Genomic DNA, 26362 nt, shown 5'->3' with positions numbered 1-26362 from the left:
TAAGACAGCATGCGTGATGTTCCCGAGCCTTTGAACGAAGCGGGATAGCTGTCAGTCCTCATCTTCGCTCAACGGCCCCTCCACTTCCACTTTAATGACAGCTACACACAAATCTGCCTGCTTCTCCTGGAGCGGGGGCCTCGTTACCCGTTTGTGAGGAGCTCGCCGAATGTATGAACATGAACATGTTTACGATACATAGAAACTCAACACTCTCGCACCGAGCTGGAAACAAACCAGTGTACATAAATAAGGTAAATAACATAAATATAATATTTTTGGATGGACTAACAGCAGGGCGCTGCTATGAAGTGGGTGTCAAAATTCTACTTTTCAAATTAAAAGCGTACACATGTATAATTTAAGCTGCTGTCATACAAAATGTGTGTGTTTTAGTATCAATTTGTAATAGTTCGAATAAAAGAATTCAGCTGCTTGGAGCCCGGTGGAGCTCAGCTATGTGAATACATGTTACTAAACTCGGACGCTTTCATTTGGTCAAAGTAGCCCTCAGAAAAACAAAATAAAAAAAGGCTGGAGACGCCTGTCCCGGAGGGACTCAAAACTACTGCTGAATCATCACGGCAACGGTTGCTAAGAAAGCTACTCATCTGCATCAGGAAGTTCAACACCTGCATGCTCGTACAAGAGCGCACCCGTCCCCACCATAACCAACCTCGGAAAATAATACATTTGCTTTCCCAGGCTGTTAAAGGGACAGTTCAGTCTTTTTTTTCTTTTTTTCTTTTTTTTTAACGGGTTTTCCATCCTGCAGTAGACGGCGGTTGGCACATCCCCCGTTTTAAAAAGCAGGCAGCTCTACTGGCACGGCCCCGAGGCGATGTACTGCTGTGGACATATTTCAGCCACATAAAAAAATGTTGTTTTTTTTTTTTAAAAAAAGCCCACCTCCAAAAAAAAAAATCAAATAGCAGCTCAAGTTTATTTCGAATATTTTCACCGCTTTTTCGGACTCTCAGACATCTTTGAACTGAACAGCTTGTATTGCTTTCTTCAAAGCTGCCGGACTCCTTTGACCAAAACAGTGATTTCTTTACCCCGCCTCGAGTAACCCGCCTCGGTTAGTTAGTTTTGTTACCGTGTGACTTTTTGTGTTTGAAATGTTTACTTCGGATCCAAACTGACACGAGCGTCACAACCTGCCCACTCACCACAGTCGCTGGTAAATTACCACTTTGGCTTGGCTTCTCCTGCGCTCATCAGAACGAGAACGACAGCTGTCGGTGTGACTGTCAGACAAAACGCTTCGGACTGCCGTCAAGTTAAACGGTTAAACTCCTACATGGTTTGGTTCGTACGTGCGCTTCACATTTTAATCTCCCCTTCTCCTCCTCATCCTCCTCCTCTTCCTCAGTGGATGAAGGAGATGTGGCGCTCAGACTCCTGCTATTCCAACTACGGCGTGGATGGATCCACCTGCTCGTACTTCATCTACCTCAGCGAGGTGAGTCCTGAGTGTGTGTCTATTCTAAATGTGTATTTGAAGTCTTTGTCTGATCGCAGCATCAAAAAGCTCTTCCGGAAGAAAATCAACATGCAATACATTCAAGTGTGGCGTACCAACACTTCTGTGTGGTGGATTTGATTATGACGTTTTTTTAGATGGTGCCCAATTGATGTAGCTACGTTAAAATGTGGACTTTCAAAGGGTTCAATTACGCATGAGAGGAATGAAAAAAAGATGTTTCCATTTCAATTGTCGTGCAAAATTTAACCGGAAAGCCACAAGAATGCTTTTTTTGGAAAATTAAAATAAAAAAGAGGACGCCACCAGATGGGCTCCGAGGAAACCCAAAACCAGAATGAACACATTTCATCATTATTTTTTTTTTTGCCCTTCGCCGAACATGAAATATAAGTAAGGTACGATGGATCCTCGGTGGCCAGAGCATAACCTGAGAGTGATCACATAAGAATGAAGTGCTAAAAATAAGAGCAAAGGAGCGAGGTAAAGGGGATTTCATTTTTCATGAGAGCAAATTAGAGTGTGTTCAAAGAGGCCGGTTTGGGAGAAAGGAGGAGATGATTCAGTGGGAAAGAGGGGGGAGGAGGAGGAGGAGGAGGAAGAAGAAGAAGGATGGTGGTGGGGTGTGAGGCACTATCTTCAAGGGATGAGGGGTTTTTTTTAGCCCAGAAGAGAAGAGAGGACGTGGAGTGACTTTGTTTGCTTCAGTCTCTCAGACTAACACGGAGGAGTCATTCATTATTGACGAGCACGAACATATAGAAGCTCGCGTTCCTCTTTTAGACCTTCACTTTTGGGGGATTTTTCTTGACCAAATGTCCAGATATTTATTTCTAGCGAGGACATTAATCATGTTGTTCATTCTTTTTAAAGCCTGGTTAAAAAAAAAAAATTAAAAAAAAAAAAGTGTACGACTTGTCTTTGAGATTCAGACTCTCTGGATGAAAGTTTAATCCGATAATGATTTGCTTTGACTCATTTCCCACCACCTCCTGAATATGAAACTAATGAAACTGCTTCACCCCCTTTTAAACTCTCATGTTCTCAGATCCGGCAAACCAGCTCGCTGTGATTTATCATTTCAAAGGCCCTCTATAATTATAGCGATTGATTAGTATTCTGCTTGATTCTGATGCCCTTCTGACTGGAAACATGTCCGTCCTGAGTCGTTTCATCGACTGCGACTGAGAGTGCAGATTTATTTCCACTGCAGAGCTCGTCCCTGTTTGTTAGTTGAAAACTTGAGAATATTTTCAGAGGGAAAAGTACGATTTCAGTCATGGCTCCGGGTCGGGAAAGGTCACTCACCTGTTATGAATATTGTATACGAGCTGAAAGCTTCGCAGTAAACTAGGAAAAGGGGAGCGCCGAGAGCCTGGCCGCGTCTGTTTGGAAAATAGAAGTGAGGCGGACAACGGTAAAATCCATTAGAGTGAGAGAAGCTTCAGGAAGCAGGAAACAAACAGAAAAAAAAAATCCCAAAACACATGTGTCTCCACTCTCTCGCTGTCGATCCCGCTAATCTAACAGCCACCGTGGGATGTAGCCATGGCGATAAGCTCGTATTTTCCAATCTCGAAACAGCTGCGACGGGCCCGGAAAGCGCAAATACTCAAAACACACGCACACACCCTTCGCCATGTATAATTCATACATGTCGAGCAGCACGTTAACCTTGCGAGGGGGCAAAGCGGAGAGGGCAGCATATCGTGAAGGATGTCAGCGGGAGAAGGTCAGGGGCTCAACTGGCGCGGCGTGTTGCGGCCTCAGAAGGAGAATAAACGCAACTTAACTCGTCTCTGGCAGATTTTACAGGAAGAAGCAAATTTTGAGGGTTTTTTTTTTTTGTTGCCGGAGAACGGCAAAACACACACATCGCTTCCCCCGTAACGTCCCGGACGGTCGAATAGCAGTCGAGCTCGATGAGAGTGGACGGAAACGCCGAGGCGGAAGCGGCAGCGGAGCGAAGAGAAGGGGTACTTGATCAGATGTAATCACAATGAGAGGAGCTGCTGTCGTCTCTGTTTTGTATGGGCCTTCGGAGCAGCGCTTCGTGCGCTCCCCGGGGTGAACGAGGGATTTTTGTACTTAATGGTCTAAAGGAAGAAACAAAAAAAACCAAATCAGCTCTGCAGTGTAATACCGGGGGAAAAGCAGGTGTAAAATCTGCAGCAGTGTTTCATCAGACGTAGGAGAAGAGAGGGAGAGGCAGGGCGGCGATGAAAACACATGCACCATCGGTCTCTTTGGACAAGTTAGCCTCTCTTCCTCTCCTACTTTCTGCACTTTCCTTTCCTTTTTCATGCTTCACAGACGATCCAGTAACATGAGAAAGATCACTGATCGCTGGGTCTACCTGAAACTTTTTAAAAGACCGCCACTCAAACTTTTTTAGCGCTATTATCGGCCGATCGATGGACGAATAAATAAATGATGAACTTCCCCATCACGCCCTCCTTCTTGCAGGATGAACATGTTCTTACGCTTCCAGTTGCGTTATTGGGGGGAAATCTTCACAGGCTCGAACGTATTCGCCAGGAGACGTCACAGACTAGACACACGTGCACAGTAATGTGTATTTGGTTTGTGGTTAGCTCGGTGCATGAGAGCAGAATTGCTGTTTTTACTTAGCGCAGAGGAAATCAGTTGCTTGTTTCCCAGCCGGTGGTTTAAAATCTCAGCAGCCCACTGAAGAGTTTCTTGTTAAATCACAGAAGACCAGCGTGTTGAACGTCTGAAGGATGTATTCAGAATAATAATCCGTTTACTTCCCTGTAAGTCACGGGGGAGGATTGTGAAATCAGTCCTCTCTTGTAATGGCAGCAACGACATCCGGACAGATGCAGTGCAATCAAACATACATGTTGTGAGGCGGCTGCAGAAAACAACAGCTGGACTCATTTCCATCTGTAAGCTGTCAAATATATATATATATATATATATATATGTGCATAAACTGATGTGAGTCAGTGTGTTGTCAGCTGTTTGTGTGTCACTGAGCTCCAGAGCCGACAGCAGATATAAATGCAGGTTTTTTTGTTTTTTTTGGGGGGGTCTGGTTTGATAGGTGGAGAACTGGTGTCCCCGTCTGCCCTGGAGGACGAAGACGCTGAGCGAAGAGACAGACCGGAGGGGACAGGTGAGAGACGCAACTGTTCACCTGCCAACCGGATACACGAACACACTTCAGCAGCACTTTTGTGAGGCCTGTCACATCCCAAAATGTAGCTTATATCCGTGCAAAAAATAAATAAATAAAACACGGAGGCACCGTGTTGTGAAACCGTGGTCAGTATTTGGCACGCTCGCGTTCCGAGTGGCCTGAATGTACGAATTTGGAAGCAGCTCGCGTGCATCGGACTTCGTGCGACTTTATATCCCATTAGCATAAATGTTTAAAAAAAAGTCCTCCCGTCCGCCGTCCCGCGTGATGCGGAGAAAACCCCGCCGAGGAAAGCGACGCGATCGCAGCCACTTAATGGGCTGTTTAATTGTAAGACACACTGATAGCGGCTTAGTTCAGAGGTCGTTCAAAGTCGCGACTTTTAAAGAGAAGGCGGCGCGCGAACGCTGCCAACGTGCCTCGGCGGCGTGAAGAGAGTCCAAAAGCCGGAGAGCGACGGGACCTCGGGACAGATCTGGAATAATGATCGTCCGTCCCTGCCAGCGCGGCGGCTCACTCAAATCCCACTTAGAGCCCCGAAAAAACGCAGCGCTCTCCTGCTTGCCCCTCTTGCTGCGGGTGAATCAATACTAAGCACCCCACCTCCACCACCACCACCACCACCACCACGTTCTGGATGCATCCGCAGCGCCGAGCTCCTCCGAGGCGGCTGAGATGCCGTTTGACAGGCTTTTGGAGATTTCTTTATTTTTTTTAAATTCAGGCCCAGATTTTAATAGGCTCAGTCCGCCGGAGCGGTTTTCCCGTCGCGGTGAGGGATGCCGCTGCCCCGCTGCCGCCTCGTTTTCAGCCACGCTGAAGCGGCTCGTGACGTCGCGCCGGCTTCTCTCTCGTGCTCCTCTCCGTGAATCCCGTGAGTCTGAAACGCACCAACGGCTCGGCGTGGTGTTCAGACGAGGCCCGGCCCGGTGTCACGGTGCGACTCCGCCTCTCGTTCAGCTCCATATTTCGCGCGTTTAGTTCGACTTGCAGTTAGTCGGCAGTCTTCCAACACAGGAGCGGATTAGTAGGAGATGTCTCACGGCAGGATTTGTTTTGCTTCACATCTCATTTATTAAACATTTGAGTTAAAATGTCCCTCAAGTGCGTCCTGTCACTTGAAATGTGTCCTAAGATAATCTTTATTTTGGCTCTCGGAGAGGAAACACAACCGAGTGTTGTCATTTCTCTTCTCTTCTCTTCTCTCTAAATTCATCGCAGTGCTTTCTGAACTCGGCGTCTTCATTTTTGTAAACGTTTCCAGCCTTCCGACGTGCCCTCTATGTGAGATTGCCTCCGCACACGTCTGCGTTGGATATTATCGCCGCAACAGATTCACTTGGATTGTACAAATCGGACATGTGCGAAACATTAAAGCCTATATTCAACATTTCCTTTCATCTGCAACCCAACTCTGCTTTTCATTTAATCCACGTGCCAAGCAAAGGTGGAGCGATATGAGCTTCAGTCAACGTGGATGAGCGTTTTAATCGTAGCCGAGCAGCCACGTTGGACTGGAGCGGAGGCTCTCAGCGGGACTCTTCAAGACGAGTCCCGCTCCAAGAAAATGGCCCTTTGGGCAATTTGGAAGTCAATATTGCAAATGTGAATTGCATGATATGAAACTTTAAGGACTGCTTTGGGATTATGTCACGGCAGCAGCCGATAGAGGGGATACACGCAGAAACACAAGAGTGGAAGATGATCCGGCGAAGCCAAACAAACCGAGCAGAGCGTCCTCACACCTTCTGAAAGAACACGTTCTTGCATGTGCTGATTTTGAAGCCTATTTTAATTTCAAAAGGGTCATTTTCACATCGCAGTCGCTCCCGAGACTTCCATCTGCCGACATCATGTTCAGAGGTTGTGTTCGCTGTGTGCGCAGGCGGAGATCCGGACCAGTTTCGAGGAGCTTTACCGCTCCATGTCACAACGGGAGGAGTTTCGCTGGATGATGCTGCGGATCAAACGCATGGCCGAGCCGTGGGTCAGCGCCATCCGCTCGCTGGCCGCCAAGCAGAACCTGGCCAAGAGGCGGAGGAAGAAGGTGAGCGCGACACGCAGCACACAGCGAACACGGCAGAAGGATGTTTAACAGCATTTACATCCGTTTGGGTTATTGTGAGGTCCTTTTTTTTTGTCTTTTTTTTTTTTTTTTGTCACGTTGAGGAGGAAGGCAAAAATGTAGATGTACTACAAAATGATGAATTTAAAGACCAAGTGATTAAAAATAGACGACATTAGAGCTTCATGTAAAGTTTGTAAAACTAATGTAGATCTATCAGATGTGGTAGAGAGAGCCCCTCACATGCTTCCTGCTATTCTCAGTTTCTTGCACACGGGTCAGTGTGTTTATAATGGCCTAGTTGTGTGTGATCATAATCGTGCCGCAGGTTTAAGCAGTGAAAAGTATTGTGCCAAAAACCCCTGTGAGGTCGTGGCTGTTTCTTGTCTGCTCAGCACAACTGGCAGCCTGTTTGTCTGCTTGTTATAGGTCATTGAATTCCTGCTTTTAAGTCAGTAAAAGTCTGAGAATTTGACCTTTTGATCTTAGTTCACTTCACAGTTACATGGAATGTGTCACTTCCTGTACGCCACAGACCTCCTGGACACAGAGTTCAGAATAATGGATGAAAGGCTTTTGTGAGCCGGATGTACAGTCGGCGTAATTAATATATCAGGTGGTGACAGAATGCCAAGTGGTTAAAAGGTTATTATGTAAAGCAGAACCACAGAAACTCCAAACTTAGTTCACTAAAAGAGGAGAAGGCTGCGTTCACAAACATGTCACAATTATCAAAATGCTGATATTCATCTAGAACTTCCTGAAAACATCGTCGCACATTCGTGCTCTTCTTCACACTCGTGGGGTGTCCCACTTCTGCTCAGGCTGACATGGATATTCCATTGTGTCCCAGGCTGGGAGCAGCTCCCAACACTGAATAATGTACTCCACACTTTGCACCGGCCCTGCGAATAATTCACATGGCATTCCCATGATACCGTGGTGCAGATGCAAAGCAGAGAGTCTAAGAAACAAGAAGGAGCCTCATCTATCTATGTATCTGTGGCATCTATCTCAGTATCCGTGGCGTCCGACCTCTCCTTCCTCACTTATTTGTCGAATCTAATCACAATGTAATTAAACAAAGAGTATTTTCTCCTGAGTCTCTCAAAGCCAGTTCTTTATTTCAGCCGCTAATCTCTTTTGGATATTAATCCGCCCGTATTAATCCTTGACTAGCTTGCTCTGGGACCGGGGCTGGCTGTCAACAATGAAAAATGTGTCGGTCACTTCAAAAGCCTGCTATTTCTTTCTGTTCCTGCTGTGGAACACTGTGTTCCCCCTGAGCAGCCGAAAACCACCCCCCTGTGTGTGTGTGTGTGTGTGTGTGTGTTCATATTTTACTTGAGTTGTATGTGTTTTTCTCAGCATGTGCGCCGTTCACCTGACGGCATTCAAAGAAACGTGGAGCCGCTTTTATTTATTTTTTTAAGCCTCCGACCAGGATCAACAGTTTTTACATCCTCTGTTCAGGAAAATAAAAACGTTACGAGTGTGTTTGATACATTGCAGTGAATAATCTCCTTTCTTTCACCCTCCTTCAGATCCTGGTTCACTTGGGCCTCTTGACGAAGGAGTCGGGCTTCAAGATTGCAGAAAACGCCTTCAGCGGCGGCCCGCTGGGCGAGCTGGTCCAGTGGAGTGACCTCATCACCACGCTGTACCTGCTGGGCCACGACGTCCGCATCTCCGCCTCCCTGGCTGAGCTCAAAGAGTCAGTATCGCCACGAATTCACCCCCAACTAAACCCCAAGCTTCAATGTATGTTAAGAACATGTTATAACACTTTACTAACTACGACAAAATATTAGGGCCACATCAAAGAAAAAGAAAAATAATAATAATAAAAGGAGAAGGAATACATTTTAGGAATAAAGTCAACATGTCGTGAAGGAAGTGTGTTTGGACCTCTGTTGCGGTGATTTGTGTACCTGCTGAGCTCCATACCTTCACGGATGAAAGACTTCGGAGCAGCAGGTTCCTGTTTTGCACATTGTTTGCTGCGCTGATCCTTTACAACCCAAAAACAATGACCACAAAGTGATGACGCCCTGCAGTCAAAGCACTTTATGTCTTTCTGTAACTTCTTGAATTGTCTAAACCAACATCATCACTATTTGCATAACGTTATTTGACTAAGGGTAAACAAATGGAGCCCCATCATTCCTTATCTTATTTCTGCTGACAGAAAGCTGGTCAGGCTGCTTTAAAGTTTTTTTCTTTTTTTAAACTTAAACGCTGACTCATCCAGTGGGAGTATATACAGTCTGGTGTCAGGCTTCTGCAGTGGGGCTTTCCTATGTGATGATTTTTTTTTTTTTTTTTTCTATTTTACTCCGTGTTAAGGAACAAATAGGCAAGTTTTGTTTTTTTTGTTTTTTTTTACCAATTTGTTGTTAAACTAAAGCACATATTGTAAACACAAGTACAGAATAAACAGAATTATCCTGCAATTTTTAAACCTGAATTTAACAAATTCTCTTCAGAAAAACTTTTGGACTTTGGGATTTTCTTTGCCATCAGGCCTTAAAGGTGATAATTGTCCTGCTCGGTCCTGCATTTCTGTTTGGACACGCGTGGATCAAATTGTTGATCCCGAGTTGATTTGAATTTCCATCCTTTTCTCCACAGGATCATGCGCAAGGTCATGGGGAACAAATCCAGTTGCCCCACGCAGGGCGACAAGGTGGTGGAGCTCATCTACATCGACATCGTGGGTCTCACCCAGTTTAAGAAGACGCTGGGGCCCTCCTGGGTCCACTACCAGTACGTCCACCCATATTTTACATTCAAATGCCCTTAAACTTGTTTTCTCAGTGTATAATATTTCTGTATTTGTCTGTGTTCTCACTACTTTAGGCATATTTGAATTAAAGTGTGATTGTATCAGTGGCGGGGGTGTTTGCTCACGTTGCCAAACGTTTAATATTGCAATGATACAACAGGTTACCAACTACATAAAATATAGAATCACATTTTCCTTATTGAGGGGCAATTTGCTCTCAAAATATGACACTTTTTGTTAGTACGATCTCCGTTTCCACGGCAATGCAGGGGTGTATGACTAACACCTGGAAAACAATCAGTCACGTCAGCAGAGTCTTATGTAGCGTACGTAATGTTTACGACTCCGGGAAGTACCCTGACGCTTAGCAACGACCCGAGCGACAGAGACGAGATCGAGTCCGTTTTATTGCTTTCTGGAGACGGTTTCTCAGACTGAATAAATAGCGCGTGGTGTTACGGCACGAGTGCACTTCCTCTCATCATTATGTCATCCCTGTGGCCACGGGGACCTGGTTCGAGGTTCGTCTGGCACTTGTTGGCACAATGGGTCTATTTTCTGCTCGTACATTACGGCAATTTCCCAAACGGCCCAAAGGAGCGTCCGTTGTTCACGATGTTGTCACCGAGCGAGTCTATTCTCTCCCCGAGTGCTCCGCTGAGGACCGCAGACGAGGCCTTCCTGGTCTGTTGTGGAAGGAAAAAAAGAAGCCTCCATCAGCTCTGACTGACAGGAAAAAAGAGAGGGAACAATAAGTGTGGGGGCCACTAATGGCCCCGCTGGTTCCTCCCGCTTGTCACCAGGTTTTGTTTGTGTGCGACATAACACCTCGAACTGCGTCCGCTTGCTTTGTGCCCCGAGGAAATTGGTTCAGCTGCGGGCAGGTCCAGATGCTGTGATTTTTCTGCATTATTTCTCCTGCCAATTGTTGCACATGTATGTCAGAGAGCTTCGCGTCTGACCTGGAGTGCAGGTTGGAGACATTGTTTTCTCCTCTTTTGTCTCCGTGTAACCCAATCGCTTCCCCTGCATCAAGTGTCTTTCACTTTTCAGAATTATGTTTCTAGGCCTTTGTGCCCTTTGAATCCCACAATCCTTTGACCTGTTTCTTTGGACAGAAGACGCCAGATTTGTTTGCATATTAAACTGCAGAGGATAAAACTCTTGTCGCTCCTGTTGCCTTTTCACTGGTTTATTTTACAAACAGGCCCGTTTGTGATAAACGTGTTTCGTTCCTCTGCCGTGTCGGTGTGCTTCACGCTGCTGCGGGCGAATGAGAAGACTCCGTATAACCTAAAGACTTTATTGCTAAAAATGTAACTGAAGCTGCAAAAAGCTCGTCATCGGCTGCACACCTTTGATTTCATCCTTTCTTTGTCCTCTGACTCTTTCTCTGTCTCGTGTGTTTTCTGTCACTTCCTCGCTTCTTCTTTTCTTTTTTTGCTGTGTCTGGCACAACTCTGTCTGTAGGTATTTCTTGCCTGTTTGTGTTTGTGAGTGTGTGACTCATGCCACTGATTTTTAGCTCGTCCACAGTGTCGGTGTTGTTCAGGTATTTGGGGAACAGTCAAAACCTCGTGCTTTTCGCAGTTGGATGAGTTTTAAATCTGAGGTTTTTTTTGGTTTTGTTTTACCGTTTTGGCAGAACTGTTGCTCCACCTGGTAATCTTTGCACTCCTGGAAGAGGGGGCAGATTTACAACCTCTTGTTTGTGGTAAATATTTAAACTACAGGACTCGAGCTTAAAACAGAAGCAGGCCTCTCGCGCTTCGTCTCACATTTACATCTTCAGCTCTAACGGCTCAAATGAAAACTCGCTAGCCGATTTTGTTATTAACTTCTGGCAGCTGACATCAACTCCTGCAATTGGTTTGTTTTCTTTCTTTTTTTTAAGTCTCGACTCGATCGCAATTCGGCATTCGACGGCTACATCCACTGTACCGGGCTCGCTCCGTGTTGTGTAATGATGTATCCGCAACAGCAGCATCGCAGACGTGCTAATATCTGCAGCTCACGTTAGAGCCGATAACCCTGGCGTGAACATTTTGTTTGTCTTTGGAAATAATAGTAAGAAAACTCAGAACAGCGTCAGGAAGGTTTGTTTTCTAAGATGTGATTGCATATTATTGGCTCAGCAGATCAAAGGATTAAAGCATGTTTCAAAGTATTTCGTGAGCTCGTCCAAAGTTTTTTTTTTTATGGATTCATGTATTGCTTGGTGATAGCAAATGGTAGCAGCGCAATTCAGGTTAATGTTTTGTGGAACACATTGTCAGTAAAAAGGGACTATTAGATGGTTCATGACGAGTAAATGTGACGTTATTAGCTGGAGGACATTTCCGTGCTTCGATGTGACAACCCAGAGATGCAGCTGTTGTGCTCTGCCAGATTTTCGTCGCTAGATTTGTATTAGAGAAAATCACCCATGTGGGACCGCTTTGTTGATTTCTGATTTCACACGGGAGATAATTGTTGCCAGAGAGCTCATTCATATGCGACTGTTATAGATGATCCATTCGGGATCCCTTCCGGTGGACGGCACGACGGCAATGATACGCTCTTATTTTTGAAAGCGACAAGCAGCTCCACTCAGCGGCGACGCAGGAAGCGTCACGGGGGGCGCACTTGTTGGGCCGAACAGCCTCGACTCCTTGACAAACGAGGGACGCCCACAACTCACGGCGGCCATATTGATAACATGTTATGGCTCCGGCACGGCACTTCCCCCATCTGTTGAGGATATATATCTAGTGGGGACAGATGAGGCTTGTTTTTCTCCGCAGTTGGCATGTGGGCTCGTTGTTGTTGTTGTCGTCGTCCTCGTGCTTTCAGTCTAAAGTTTCCTCGTGGTTAATGTCTTTCCAAGCTCGGCGGCTCTCTCGGGGACGCTCGCAGTTCACACAGCCAGCTGCGCAGCGTGGCGGGTAGGCGGGGAGACGATCACTGGGAGGAGGATTTTTGCAGAGGCAGATGTCTACGTGTGTGTGCGTGTGCGTGTGCGTGTGTGTGTGTGTGTGTGTGCGTGTGTCTACTTCCACCTGGCTGCTTCCTATCAAAGTGATTGTTTACCCTGAAGAAAACGCTCCTCTCGGGTACGAGACGGCCAATAAAACAGGCTCCGTCTGTAAAAAAAAAAAAAAAAAAAAGTCATTTGTGATTGTTATTAGCTTTCCTTTCATTCACTGGCTCTTTCTTTAAAATGTGGCAGACGGGACACAGTCAGAGCGAGTAACAATGAGCGGGTGCAGAGTTAAAGGTCAGCAGGCGGTTTATGATTCTCTCTCCTGGTTGTGGTCTAATTAATCCGCCGCCGTGACCTTTGAGTCAGCCGTGATGTTCATTCACAGTCTCAGGCCTCCTCAATCTGAGTCGCAGCATGGAGGGTTTTGTGATTTCATCATCTGCCACGGAGCTGCTTGGAAATTGTGTTTTATTTTGTGTACATACGGTATTAGACTACTCGATGCCTCCGTTTGCGTTTCCTTCGTAGCGCTAAATGCACGCTGTTTCTGAGGACATTATATGAAAGACTTAATAATAAATACGTTACGCTTTGTCGAATGCCCACCTCAAGTTTGGTTAAGATTTGGCGACCCGTCATCGACCGCATTAAGAATTGTTAACCGGGGAATTGATTGTCTTGCCGTAAAACAACTCTGTACTGTGTCGGGACGTCTCTAAACTTCGGCTCTCACACAGTCTGGGATGTACAGACTTTATTTTATGACCGTGGAGTTTTTGTTGGCTTCATTTTTGAAATATATAAAGTATACTAGTAGTTTTAATGTTTAAAAGCATGTACAATCCTGCACACACACACACACACACACACACACACACACACACACACACACACACACACACACACACACACACACACACACACACACACACACACACACACATCTGTGCTTCTGGCCTCGTACGCTCGTTAAACCTCTTGTCTTCCTGTGACTTCGTAGGTGCATGTTGCGGGTGCTGGACTCGTTCGGGACGGAGCCGGAGTTCAACCACGCCCACTACGCCCAGTCCAAAGGGCACAAGACGCCCTGGGGGAAGTGGAACCTCAACCCGCAGCAGTTCAACACCATGTTTCGTAAGTCAGAGCGTCAAAACGTCACGAAAAGGACGAGGCACCTTCAGCCATTTGGCTTCGTTACGATCGGCAGTTAACGTCATAAAAATCCCTGCAAAAAAGATCCCTAAAGTTTCTTGCGTGTTGATCAGGACTGTAGAGCAGAACTCCTTCTTCACAACAAGACTCATTTCATCACCTTTTCATGCTCCTCACTCTGCCGTTTGAAGAAGTTGCCAAACACGGCTACTTACGACATAAATCAGTTCAAATGTTCTGCACTCCGTCCACACTTCCAGTCCCATTTTTACAAATGGGCTGTTTCTTTGTTGGAAAAGAGGCATCAAAGATCCTTTGAAAATCCAGCACGGTGCCGGCTAATGGAATATCATCAAGCAAAGGAGTAAGTAAGAGGTCAGGCGCTCGGCTCTCCATTTTTGCTGTGATTATGAATGTAGGACGTCGAGGGTTTCGCGGGTCCGACTGCGAGATCCCTCTCGGTAACCGGAGTCGAGGGCGGGTGAGCGGCGGCAGCGCAGCGGACGAGCGGGCAGCGTTTTCTCGGGAGGGGAAAGGCTCCCCCAGCCCCCGGGGGTACTGACCTTTTCCCCGCGGCTGAGACAAAGTGAAATGTTACCCCCTGCGATCCCCCGTTCACGAAGGTGAAGCCCGGAGCCATCCAGAATGCCACCGCACCTGAATGGTCCCTTTTGTGCGCTGAATAGGGTATGTCTTTCTCATAGCACACAGGGGCCTTTGCACAAAGTCCGGTTAAAAGTCGCTAGGTTAGATGATATCGCTGGTGAAACAAGTGCACGGCGGTTTGGCCGAGTGTTAAAAAAAAAAAAAAACACAGGACGGGCATCACTTCCAGACACGAGAGACGAGAGAGGATTTTCTTTCTCCTTCTCCGCATTGTGCTGCACAACACCTTCCCTTCGGGCTTAGTGCAGCACCATGCGGCACGAACAGCATATTAGATTAACGCCTCTGAGGATGTTGGAGGAGCTTTCTCAGGTTTCTTATTGTTACCAGACTGGGTGCAAATTCTTTAACTAGCTGTCAGCGTGGACCTCCAGTGGGTGGAGTTTACCGCTTCAGGACATTTAAGCGCTGTATTCAGGATGTGTAAAGGTAAATGGTACGTTTAGATCCATGGGAGGAAGCGTCTGTCCCACATTTACCCAGCTCATGTGATCCTGCAGTCATCAGTGCACCAAATAGTTTTTGGTTTTAAAGTCTGGTTCCAAATTCTCCAAACTATAAACACGACTTTATCGTCGTGTAATATTTGTATTTCTTTGTTTTCAAAGTGTATCTCAACTTCCCTTTTTAAATAGAGATGTTACAAACGGACAAATCAGACGCCGGCAGGTAATTTATTCCAAAATCCGGATTGGTCCATTTGTTCAGATTTGGCAGCGCTCCATAAATCGCCGGTCGGGGAGAGGAATTGGGAGTGTTGGGAGTGTGTGGCCTCTGGTCAATAAGACAAGACGACGCCAAATTGACCTCATTAATCTATTTCAGGAGTCGGGGATAGCGAGGGAGTGTTTTTCTAGTGTACAGTTTGTGTTTAAATGGATGCACACCGGAGTCTTTCATAATCAGGAGAGCAGAGCAGAGATAATTATAATCCCAGCTGCAGGTCAGAGTGAGATGTCGGGATTCAAGTTCTTCTAAGTGGGATTTATTTAGGAAGCACTTGATCAGCTTAAAAACAAGTTTGTAACAAAGGTCTTTCTAAATTAAACCTGACCTGAACCAGACCGGTATCCCGGATTTATTTCATGTTTTCAGTAAAGTATCCACAGCATCCATAGTTGTACATCCACCACAAGTTAATGCACCTCTACCCCTGCTGTAAAATATTTAATCCCTTTTAGAAATGTTGATTTATTCTGGTCAGAGGTCGAAAGTAGCAGCCGATTGTATTTATCTTTGAAGCGCTGCCAGTTGTGTAATTGACCCTGAGATGTGCCAGACTGATAGCGCCCGCAGAGCTTTGATTGATAACATCGCCGGCACACCCGCTCATTTAAATTTTTCTTTTCGGTGTGGGATCAATAGACTGGTTGTGTTTGGTCTCAGACTTTGTGTGTTTCCTCCTGTACATGCAAACACACACAAAAAAAAACCATATTATCAGAAGGACGAGCAAACAGAAAATATTGAGGGGCCTGTTTAGCTGTAATTGAGCCGCTCCCACTGCGTTCCTACCCGGTTTCATTCCAAACCTTTTCATAAGCTTGCTTTGATTGATTGCAGGGGATTAACGTAATACAAGTGTTGCAGAAAGCTGCCGACACCGAAGTCCAGGAGTGCTGTAGAGCCGAAGGCCTCCAACCTTTTTTTTTTTCCTCTAAGAGCTCCTCGTGTTTAGGAGCATTTATTCACGTATCTGAGCTCCACCCAAACCAGCTGAATAAGCTTCTTTTATCCGAGTAATGACAAATTGACACGTTGATTCTGATCGTTTCCATGCAAGAAGGCGACTTGTGGCCACGTGATCCACTTGAAATATGAAAATTTACATGAGGTTACACTGAGGTTTAAAACGAATACGCTGGGAGGGAAATTCTCTGATTCCACGACACATCAAATAATCGAATTTCAGCCCTCCTCGTGTATCTCGAGAAGTTTGAAACTGTTAGAGTTAAATCTCAGAGGTGTGAAAACTTTTTCAGGTGGAGCGTCTTTATTTTCCCGCTTCAGGCCCATTCAGAGAAGGCGTAAGTCTTTGATGTCGACTTTTCAAAGCGCTGGAGATTTTAGCGCAGAGGATCTTGAAATCTTTTCTTCTTTTTTTCCCTCTGGCCAGCAGTATAAAAACCAACTTCTTGTAAAAATAAGCGTAGGGCCAACATTAATCACGTAATCCTTCACTTGTACTTGTCTGGTATTTTTATTTTTTTCTGCCTTTGCCTAAATTTTTTGTGAGACTTCTTGGATAAATACCCACATGGTCCCCCTTGACTCAGAGAAGACATCTCGCCCTTACGAGGTATTGCCAACACTTCTTGACCTCATTCCTCCTCTCAGCTCCACCGGTTCGTACCAATATTGACTCCCATTCCTAACAGAGAGCAAATTTGCCCCAAATTTGTCAGGAGCGACAAAGCAGCTGCCTCTCTCCGGCGGCGCTGTCCTCTCCCGGGCTGTTTGTTAGCTAATAGCGAATGAAGCTGTGGCAAGTTGAGTGACATTTTGAGTGGCGGCTCTAGTGGGAGAAGAGGCATCTGTTGCCAAACGCATCAAGAGGGCTGAGCACTAATTACCAGCCTGTCCTGTTTACACAGTTAGCTCGGTGCACAAGTGTTCGCGCTGCCTCCTCCTCGTGCCCCCGTCCTGCTCGGCCTCCCTGACATCAGAAAAGAGTTTAAAAAAAAAAAAAAAAAAGCTCGAGTTTTTTTGGGAGGGATCTATTCTTTTCATCTTCCGAGTTCCCTTCATGTCGCCCCTCAAATCAGTCGTCGAACCTTCCCTCCTCTTCTGTCGCATATAATTGGCTGGCTGACAGAAATATATACCTGAAATCCCCCAATTTTGCTGATGGACTCACAAAGAGACACATATAGAGGTCTAAATCGAAACACCAGACATCCAGACTTAGTCCCTAAATCCTGAAAGACCTCCCGTTAACACTATTCCTGTGAATTTCGCTGGATTTTTTTTTTTTTTTTTTGGGGGGGGGGGGGTGCAATCACGGCTTTTATCAGTCCAGCGCGCTGTGCGATAGACACGACAGGTATTTTGGGAGCGTTTGTTGCATTCAGCTCCGGCCCACGCTGACAACCTCGCACAGATCTGCCGATATCTTCCCAACAGCTACTCCCACGTTCTCCCCTCGCTCGCCCACACGCACACGGAAACAAAAGCCGGCTACCAGCCCTCGGCGGGTAAAAGAAAGGTTCCTCTGTGGAATCTGATGGTGGGAAGTGCAGAGCGAGAAGATTTGCATACAATACACGGTAAGGAAATGAACCTGACTCATGTAATCACATGCATTGTGAAGAAGAGGAGTCTCATTGGCTGGTAGAGAAAGCAGTGCACGGTATAGAAGCCGCCCAATTATATTTGTCGAGCATTTATAGAATTATATTTTCATCTGTCCGAGACAACGATGCTATCAATACGATCTACACGGACACTTTTATTTAGTCGAAGTAGCTCAGAGGTCAAAAAGGTTGGAGGCCCCTGGTGCAGAAACATACGTCTTCACAAAGGAAAGTCTGACAGAGGAAACATTTCACACTATGAATTACAGGAAGTCAGGGAAATGTAAAGGCAAATCATTGAGTGCAAAAATGAGATTGTGTAATTGTTGTTTTCATTTTTACTCCGTCTGCCTTGAATGTGTTTCCTTTATGTCGACCGGCAAACACTGGCTTTTGTTGTCGAGGTGGGACAAAATGTCACATTCCAGCCGACACCCTGACAAAAAAAAACACACGCAAGCGCACACACACACACACACACACACACACACACACACACACACACACACACACACACACACACACACACACACACAGTAGCCTTATTTATGAAACGAGTGCAGCATATCTGAACTTGGACAGTTATTGCTCGTAGTTAAGTCCTGATTGCTGCCATCGTGTGTTAAAGGCGGGACTGTAATTCCAGAGGATATTTGCAGTGCTTGAATCCGGCGGGTAGCTGAATTTCTTGCCCCCCCCCCCCCCCCCCCCGCTAAAGCCCTTTCCTTTTATTTACTATACTGAAGTGAATTCCTTCTCCCCGGACTCCCTGACCTCCGTTTGCCTCCGTGGTAATAAGGTTGCGGTAAGAACGAGCTCTGACCGCAGCAGCTCCCTGGGGGGCTCCGAGCAACAAAACCACAACGGTGAACCCGAGCGCTTCCCCTGAACACAGCCCGTTTCATTCCCTTCCAGAGGTGATGGCATCGTTAAGCCGGGCTCCAAGCTCCTCCGTTTTTTTTTTTTTCATGTCAGATTCTATTATTTAAACTCTATCATTTTCTTCTCACTTAATCCAAACTCCCTCGTCTTCACATTTAGCTGCTTTTTTTTTTGTTTTGTTCTTTTTTTTTTTTTTTTTTTTTACGAGGCAGATGGCGGCGAGGTAAAAACGCTGCCAGCTCCGGGCTCCACGCTTGACCTGCTTGTGTCGTGGTTCCCATAGCAACCAGGCATCGCCGTGCATTAAGTGATGGAGGGGAACAACAACAACAACAAAAAAACAGTGCCTGTTGGATTGTGTTGTGCAACAGCTTTTTGAAATACGATTTCAAAACGTGCGTAAGATTTATTTGAGGCGTTCTGTGACGCATAAATTGATGGAACGTGATCGCTGACGTCTTTCTCCCCCTTTTTTTTTTTTTTTTTTACAAAAGAATGCTCTTCGCTTCTCTTCCCTGCTCTGTTGCCGTAAACCCCGTCAGACGCACGCTGACTCGTCGCTCTCTGTGTTGCAGCTCACACGCCAGACAACAGCTTCTTGGGCTTCGTCGTGGAGCAGCACCTCAACGCCAGCGACATCCGGCACATCGACGACATCAAGAGGCAGAACCAGTCGCTCGTCTACGGCAAGGTGGACAACTTCTGGAAGGTACTGTGATCTACGGAGCACTCGCACGCATTTGACATGGTTACTTAAACACACTCGTACACTTTGGACCCGATTTACCGAAGGTTCCTTCAGACGTACCCGCACGCCGTATATATATATGCAGCGCACGCCTTCTCAAACATTTATACCTTCTGACACCCACAAAAGGACACGCAGATATATACGTACGTACGCGCTCCCTCTGAAGATGAAAGCGACAGACTTCACTCGGCGAGCCGGAGAACGCCAGTGCACCGAGGATAACCCGTTTTCAGACCTCTTGAGAGCTCTGCGGAGAAACTCTTTGAACAACCTTGGGTAAAAGTTTCACAGCAAACTTAATAACAGTCTGGTTTTAGGAGCTCAAATTGAGCTTATCGCCGCTCTCCGCGGAGTTTTTATCTTTTTTTTTTTTTTTCTTCTTTTTAAACGTATTCAAATGCATGCTCGCAGTGCAGCACGGAGACCGAGGGATTACTGTATCCCAGACAAAAATGACTTAGAGACTTGGAGAGATTTGCACATTGTTTGGCTTGCCGCGGACGGTTGGATTACTGCCTTGATGAGCTTTCAGGCGACACCATGTATGTTTCCGAGCGGGTCGCCCCCGACCCAACGGACTCTTTAGATGTCTGACAGAGGGAAGTCGGCGGAATAATAATAGACTCGACAAGAGAGGATTGTCTTCATGTAGCGTCCCTCTAACTCCTCATATCAGGAGGCTGTGTGATGAAGATGTGGAGAATTGAATAATAAGGCAGCAGACTAATAGCCTTATGGCTTGTTCTACTTTACCCAACGTTACTAATTCATTCATCGTTACATGTGTTCACACAGCTGACTGGCTGGCGATGTCGTTTCAGTGCGTTATTTGCCTTACGAGCTTGTTGAGCTCTCCACTTTTTTGGGGGGGATCGACAAGAGCACGAGTGCACCCGGATTTCAGGGAATATCAGGGAGATTTCAGAACTTAGTTGTTGTCCCGCTGACAACATCCTGATGTTATTTGTCCCGAGAGAGTAAAGTGAGAGCAAAAAAAAACAAAAAACATAGTTCAAACCGTATTCATTGACGACATACACATGTGTTGAATGTCAGAGCACCACAGCGATTCTAAATCTTAAGGTCCTCTGGGTTGTTGTGGTTTTTAATCGGGAGGTAGCCGGCGTGCCGCTGCGCTTCGTGGCTTCTTCTTCCACCGAGTCGAGCTTTAAAAAGGGCAGACGCGGGAGCCCATCAGCTCACAGCGAGAGGCATTAGCTGCTAATCAGACTCCCGAGCGTGTTCATTACCTCCTGCTTTTAATTAAAGGGCCATTTTGGGGCAGACTGATAACGAGCCTCCATTTCCCTGCCCGGTCCGTTTAAAGCTCGCTGCGCTTCGATCGTTTTTCTGCACTTGAGAGGTTTCATTTCAAAATGCTATATCCACTAAGTCAAGTAGAGAGTGGGACCGACTGTAGGCCCATACATACATATTATTTAAGTTGTGAGATTAATGATCTGAACACAGAATTACAGAATTTTTTTTGGGTTTTTTTTGGCCTTAATAACACTGTTATTCTTTCCGTCTGTTTTTGGGTACCAATACTGTAATTCTTCTTCCATTATAAGTAAATTCAAACACAGAAAAACATCAAACAAGACAAGGTTATGCCGAAATGAATCAGGTATTTACAGTAAAATAATTCAGACTGAAAGAAATAGAAATCAATGCTCTGGTAAAACCAGTGGAAAACATCCCTTTTACACATTTCCTTAAAAAGACAAAACACTCAAGCTCGTGCAAAGGTCCCTGCAACTGCCCCTAAAAGCCTGCTTTTAAATAGCACTAAGCTCCTTATACAACATACTAAGAGCAGTGGATATAATGTCAGTTGTTGGATTTTATTTTGTTCTTTTCAGGGAGCATAAAGCACATCTCCAGATAAGTATTATCACATGGTTTTGTTGTATTGAGCCGAGTTCCTGAGCTGAAAACTGTGTCCTGTTCAGCCCTTAATTTGAAAGGGTCAACGAGGCTTCGGCGAGTAATAGACTTCCGGTAAACCTATTGAAAGCCCCCCCCGCACCCCACTCTGTCTCTCTCTGGCTGATCAGTATGTAAAGGTGGGTGCAGTCACATTCAGCCCACAGGTGTATGAAGTGAACCGGTGTGTGTGAAGCAGATTGAGTAATCACCCACCCGCACACACACACCCTCATTCACACAGTTTTCAGGCGGTGTTTTATCAGCAGCAGTGCAGCTGGATGTCAGCAGAGGAAGTATTTTGTTTCTGATGAACATCAGATCATTTGTCAGACACGAGTTTCTCGTTTTCTCGAGCACAAGACAGTTTTCATTTGGCAGCGACTGAATTTAGGAAAATGTTTTTTTTTTTCTTTTTTTCTTTACTGTCAAGTTTGATGCTTTGTAGATTATCAGTGTCGGGCAGGTGTTAGAGAAAGATTAGGCGCCGAACTTTAAATGCCTTACCATCAGGAGCAGGAGTTCAAGATCAGTTGATTTCTTTACTTGGGATAAAAGCAGATTTTTGTATTATTTTTATACTGGAAGTCAAAGGCAAAAACCCAATTCTGATTCCAACAAAATGCAGAACTGGACCTGTGTGTGTGTGTTTGTGTGTGTGATGCTGTAGTCCGACACTTGTTTGGACATCAGTGTCAGAAGCGCTCGTCTGTTTCATGAGACTTTGATGTCTGTGTGGCTGAAATGTTGCAGTTGTTCATGCTCGATAAATCATTGAAGGTGACGCAATTACAAAGCAAAGAAAAATCTACACAAAAAGACAAGCTGACAGAGACGAGGTCGTTTAGTTGATAAAACATTTAACTGTCAGATGAGAGAAGATAGCCTGAAAGATGAACTAAAATCAATTAAAAAAAATGGTTTTATAGGAAGCCTTAAAATATAATATAAAGTACGTTTGAATGGTTAAAACAGACTAAAATCCAAGTTATATCAAACAGTTACAAGCGTAGTAGGCTTGTAGATTTGAAATCAAGCTTTGAAGTGTTAATGGTGAAGTGTATTGGTTTTGAGGTGGTGCTGTTTTCGCTCCAGCAGTCAGGTGCACTGTAATTAAAAGTCCAGTCCAGTTGAGAGCCAGCCAGTGGAGCGGTTCTGATGAGGCCCGTCTGTGTGCGCGAGCGCTTCAGAGAGGTAATGGGTCAGTTGTCCAATCAGAGATGCTGAGGAGAGGACCGTCCAACCTTATCGTATAGGAAGGCAGTGATGGGTGTTGTAGTCAAGCAGATGAAGAGTGCTTCATAAAAATAGAGGAAAAACTAGTCGTGTTCCCACATGCCATCCTTTTGTGTTCAAAAAGCTGTGTTAAACCACATTTTATTGAGCACATGGTACATTTCTCGCATGTTTTTATTTGTATGTTTTTGCCAACTCTTGCCTCTCTGGCAGCGTCGACGAGAAACAAAACCTGCGATCAACATTGTGATCATTCGCGGGGGAATGAAGCGCCGGTGAAATGAAAACAATTTTTATTTTTTTTCTCTTGAGAGATCGCAGAGGGATGAAAGAAGGGAGAAGTTTAAGGGCGTTATTTTGTCGAGTGTCGACGGGGGGGGAGACCTGGAAAAAAAAAATGGCCAGGCCACCTCGGTGGGAGCCGTCTCCATAGCAACCCAGTCGGAGGAGTAGAGATGCAGAGCGAGGCAGCTGAGAGTGACTGCCTGCCTTTTCTCTCGCCTTATCGCTCTTTTTTTTTTCTTTTTTTCTTTTTTGTGCTGGCGGGGTGTTTCAGTGTCTGCTGGTGGCTGGACGATGTTGCGTCAGATACAATACAGTCAGTCTCGAACCCGTCTGAGTTTATCGCCACCTTCTTTATCTTATAGAGATTTCATTTTACGTCACTCGGCGTCTTTATTTTTCAGTCTGTAAGAAATTATTCGATGGGGAAAAGGTGATGTACAGAGGGAGCGCCGCAGGCCTTTGGCAGCACAGCAGAGGACACACGGTGCTGACACACACACACACACACACACACACACACACACACACACACACACACACACACCAGGAGCTGGCATTAGTACGGCCACACTCTCACCCTTGCAGGCTCATAAACAGACAGCAGTGTGTTTCATCCCTCTTTTTATGATGGAGAAGTGAGCTGAGTGGAAACGTTAAAGCGCGTCTTTTGCTGTCCTCGTGTGATCTACGGAAATAATTCCTCGTGCCGTTAAACGGGCCCGAGTGCCGGGGTGCAAACCCGAATATGACATTTGAGGGAATAAAGAGCCAGGGTTGTTATTGAGGTTATTAAATCGACTCCTCGTGTCGCTGATGTGTGATTGAACCGGGCCCGAGACATTTCCAGAAAGTGTTATTGCTTTTCTTTGGAGCTCATATCTGAAGTGTGAGATGTTCGGATTTCCATTTATCTGTAATGTTTTTCAGCTGGATGGCTGACATTTTCCGTAATAAAAAAAAAAAAAACAACAGATTGTTGACAGCCAGGGCACAAGAGGACCTGCAGCCTCCAGTGTGTGTGTGTGTGTGTGTGTGTGTGTGTGTGTGTGTGTGTGTGTGTGTGTGTGTGTGTGTGTGTGTGTGTGTGTGTGTGTGTGTGTGTGTGTGTGTGTGTGTGTGTGTGTGTGTGTGTGTGTGTGTGTGTTTGTTTGAGTGACAGAGAGAGGAATACAAGGTGGAAGGTGCACGTGATAGCTGTCTTTACTGAAGCCCGGCTGTCAGCTGCTTTACCGTCCATTTACATTTGAAATAGTTGAAATACTACGAGTTCTCATAGGATGTTGTTTCAAGTATTAATGTTAAACCACTGAACGAAGTTGAAATTGAACCACCGAAAGGACTTTTAATGTCCGTCGCGTGTCAGTCGAAGTGATCAATTAAGGCCGGCCGGGTCGTTTGTCACAGCAGGTCCCGACTTTATTGAGAAGAAGGAGCTGCCTTCCTACCAGAAGGATTTATCCGGATTTATCCTTCGTCATCCGAGTGTCACCTGTTTGCTTCACAGCCCGCTTCACTGAGCTGTAGTTGAAATGTATGGAAATGGTGTTAAGATGCCCCTCAGCACCATTGGCTCCTGTACACAAGCTTGTAATTGCATCCAATGGAGCGTGTGACGGATACAGGTGTTTCCACCACTGCAGGACAGGCAGGAACCTACCAGCTGCAGCATGTGTATGCGTGTGTGTTTTTATAATTTATGCCTCCAGTACGGGACTCGCACCTCAACGCTCCCTCACATATGCGCTCGGATGATTAATGTGGCCCGCATAAACGCAGCAGAGACCCGACTCGTCAGCAGTCGTGTTGCACCTCCTCTGCTGTCTCGCAGTCAGAAACCGTGCCACCGAACTCCAACAGATTATGGACCGTTCTGTCTAATGGGGCGTGGCGGGGCGGTGAAGTGCAATAACGATCCCAGAATGCACTGCGAGCACCTCTGGATGCTGTTTCACCACCTGTGTTCCTGTGGGGATTCCTTCAGTGTCTATTGAGTTTTACAATTATATTCCTCTGAGCATCTGACGGGCCTTTATCATGCGTATATACATTTATTTTTAGGACATTATGACACGCTGGAAAATCGGAGGCCCTGAAACACACTGCCTGCGTGGCGTCATTTCATTTCGGCGTCCTTGTTCACGGATTAGAGCAGGCAGGCAGTGTCGTCCCGGACCTTATGCCGATGCCGCTCGCCCCCTCCACAAGTAGAGGACACGGTCAAAGACAGTTCGGACCCACACGGAGACAGAGGTCACCCACGAGGGCCTGACAGCTGTTAGTACTGCGGACGTGTCTTTGTGAAAATCACCTCGCTTAAAATGAATCTCCGACTCACTCAACATGATGACATCACCGCAGAGATGTTGTGTGTCTAATGGGCTTTGCGTGTAAATCTGAGTGTGTGTGTGTGTGTGTGTGTGTGTGTGTGTGTGTGTGTGTGTGTGTGTGTGTGTGTGTGTGTGTGTGTGTGTGTGTGTGTGTGTGTGTGTGTGTGTGTTGTGTGGGGAAACTGACAAGCTTCCAGTGTTGGTTGGAGGCCACAGCGTCTGTCCCATTTGAAGAAAAAAAAAAGTCAGATGTTGGGTGCAGAAGGCAGTTTGAGGGTGGTGAAGCGAGCGCACCTGTCGGCATCCTGATGAGGCTAAAGCTCCTCTCACCTCTTCAGGTTACGGCAGCAGAAACCTCTATTTCATTCCACACTTGGGAACAGAGTCGAGAAGAAAACATCTACAATAAAATTCACACTAAATCCAGTGTTTTAGTCAACGTGGATAAATCAAAATCTGTCAGATAGCGTCTTTACGCTGCCGGTTTGATTGACATCTCACTTGAGCCAATAGGAGCTTCCATATGCTGTCCTCAGCCTATAACAGCCAATCAGAGTCGGTATCGAGTCGTCAAGTTGGCGATGATTGACGCTTCGTATAGCCAATGAGATTCTGAACACCAGTATGTGCATCTTCAGTGGGCGGGGCTTATTTTGAGAAAGGAAAAAGTAGCTTGACTAGTTGAATAAAAAGTGCATTAATGTAACTGCTTTGCGGTCTATTAATAATGTAAACATTAACATTCTTAATAATGCACTATGTTGGAGGGCTCCTGGTACAGTTTACACAATCAGTTCTCTGAGATTCTGTTTCATAGCCGAGCAAAACTGATAATGTTGCTGATATATCCCGAAATAACTGAATCGATATATCGAATCGGGACCTGGTGAGTTGGAATTGAATGGATTTAGAGAAATAGGAACTTGGTGTTTTACCTGCTGGCTGAAAAGGTTGCTTCTTCGTTGCCTCATATTTTTTTAAATGGTACGGCTTGCTGGGGATTCAGTTCTCTACGATGAATACTGTTCCTACCGCTGTGCATGTTCTGTATTTTGAGATAGCTGCAGCACAGTTGAATTTCAGCCTCTTTTTTTTTTTTTTTTGGCCTCGCTGTGTCTCTCAGCCTGTAAGCTCTCCTCCCCGGACACTCATCCCTCAACCATCCCCTTTTGCTGCCAGAAAACACCACCAGCAGTAGCCGCCGCCGCCGCCGCCGCCTCCCCTCCTGTTTCCTCTCCGAGCCCCGAGTTTACAAATTCCCTCTGATTTACAAGGTCATAAAGCTCTCCGCCTCCTCCTCCTCCTCCTCCTCTCCTGCTTCAATCAACCTTGCCGAGCTAAAGCAGTTATTTTATAACTCCCCGGGCGGGTGCTCCCGTACAA

General features: G+C 45.9%; 2 protein-coding genes across 3 annotated transcripts in view; both read left to right on the top strand.

Annotated features, from left to right (window-relative positions):
- Nucleotides 1–26362, top strand: part of enpp4 (ectonucleotide pyrophosphatase/phosphodiesterase 4) — a 113029-nt gene that overhangs the window by 30037 nt on the left and 56630 nt on the right. The gene's annotated exons all lie outside the window — the stretch shown is intronic.
- Nucleotides 1–26362, top strand: part of mgat5 (alpha-1,6-mannosylglycoprotein 6-beta-N-acetylglucosaminyltransferase) — a 62829-nt gene that overhangs the window by 25068 nt on the left and 11399 nt on the right. For both annotated transcript variants that reach the window (XM_069712781.1, XM_069712780.1), the window contains exons 4-10: nucleotides 1376–1465; nucleotides 4554–4625; nucleotides 6535–6696; nucleotides 8259–8428; nucleotides 9346–9480; nucleotides 13462–13595; nucleotides 19030–19163. In XM_069712781.1, the coding sequence (XP_069568882.1) occupies nucleotides 1376–1465; nucleotides 4554–4625; nucleotides 6535–6696; nucleotides 8259–8428; nucleotides 9346–9480; nucleotides 13462–13595; nucleotides 19030–19163 (897 nt within the window). The remainder of the gene's footprint in view (nucleotides 1–1375; nucleotides 1466–4553; nucleotides 4626–6534; nucleotides 6697–8258; nucleotides 8429–9345; nucleotides 9481–13461; nucleotides 13596–19029; nucleotides 19164–26362) is intronic.

The sequence above is a fragment of the Brachyistius frenatus genome, unplaced genomic scaffold (assembly GCF_029030835.1).
Source record: "Brachyistius frenatus isolate BFR_SWC_R1_liver_20210118 unplaced genomic scaffold, ASM2903083v1 Contig_112, whole genome shotgun sequence".
Classification (NCBI taxonomy): domain Eukaryota; kingdom Metazoa; phylum Chordata; class Actinopteri; family Embiotocidae; genus Brachyistius; species Brachyistius frenatus.
The sequence above is the reverse complement of the archived record's forward strand: the minus strand, read 5'-3'. Positions and strand labels throughout refer to the sequence as shown.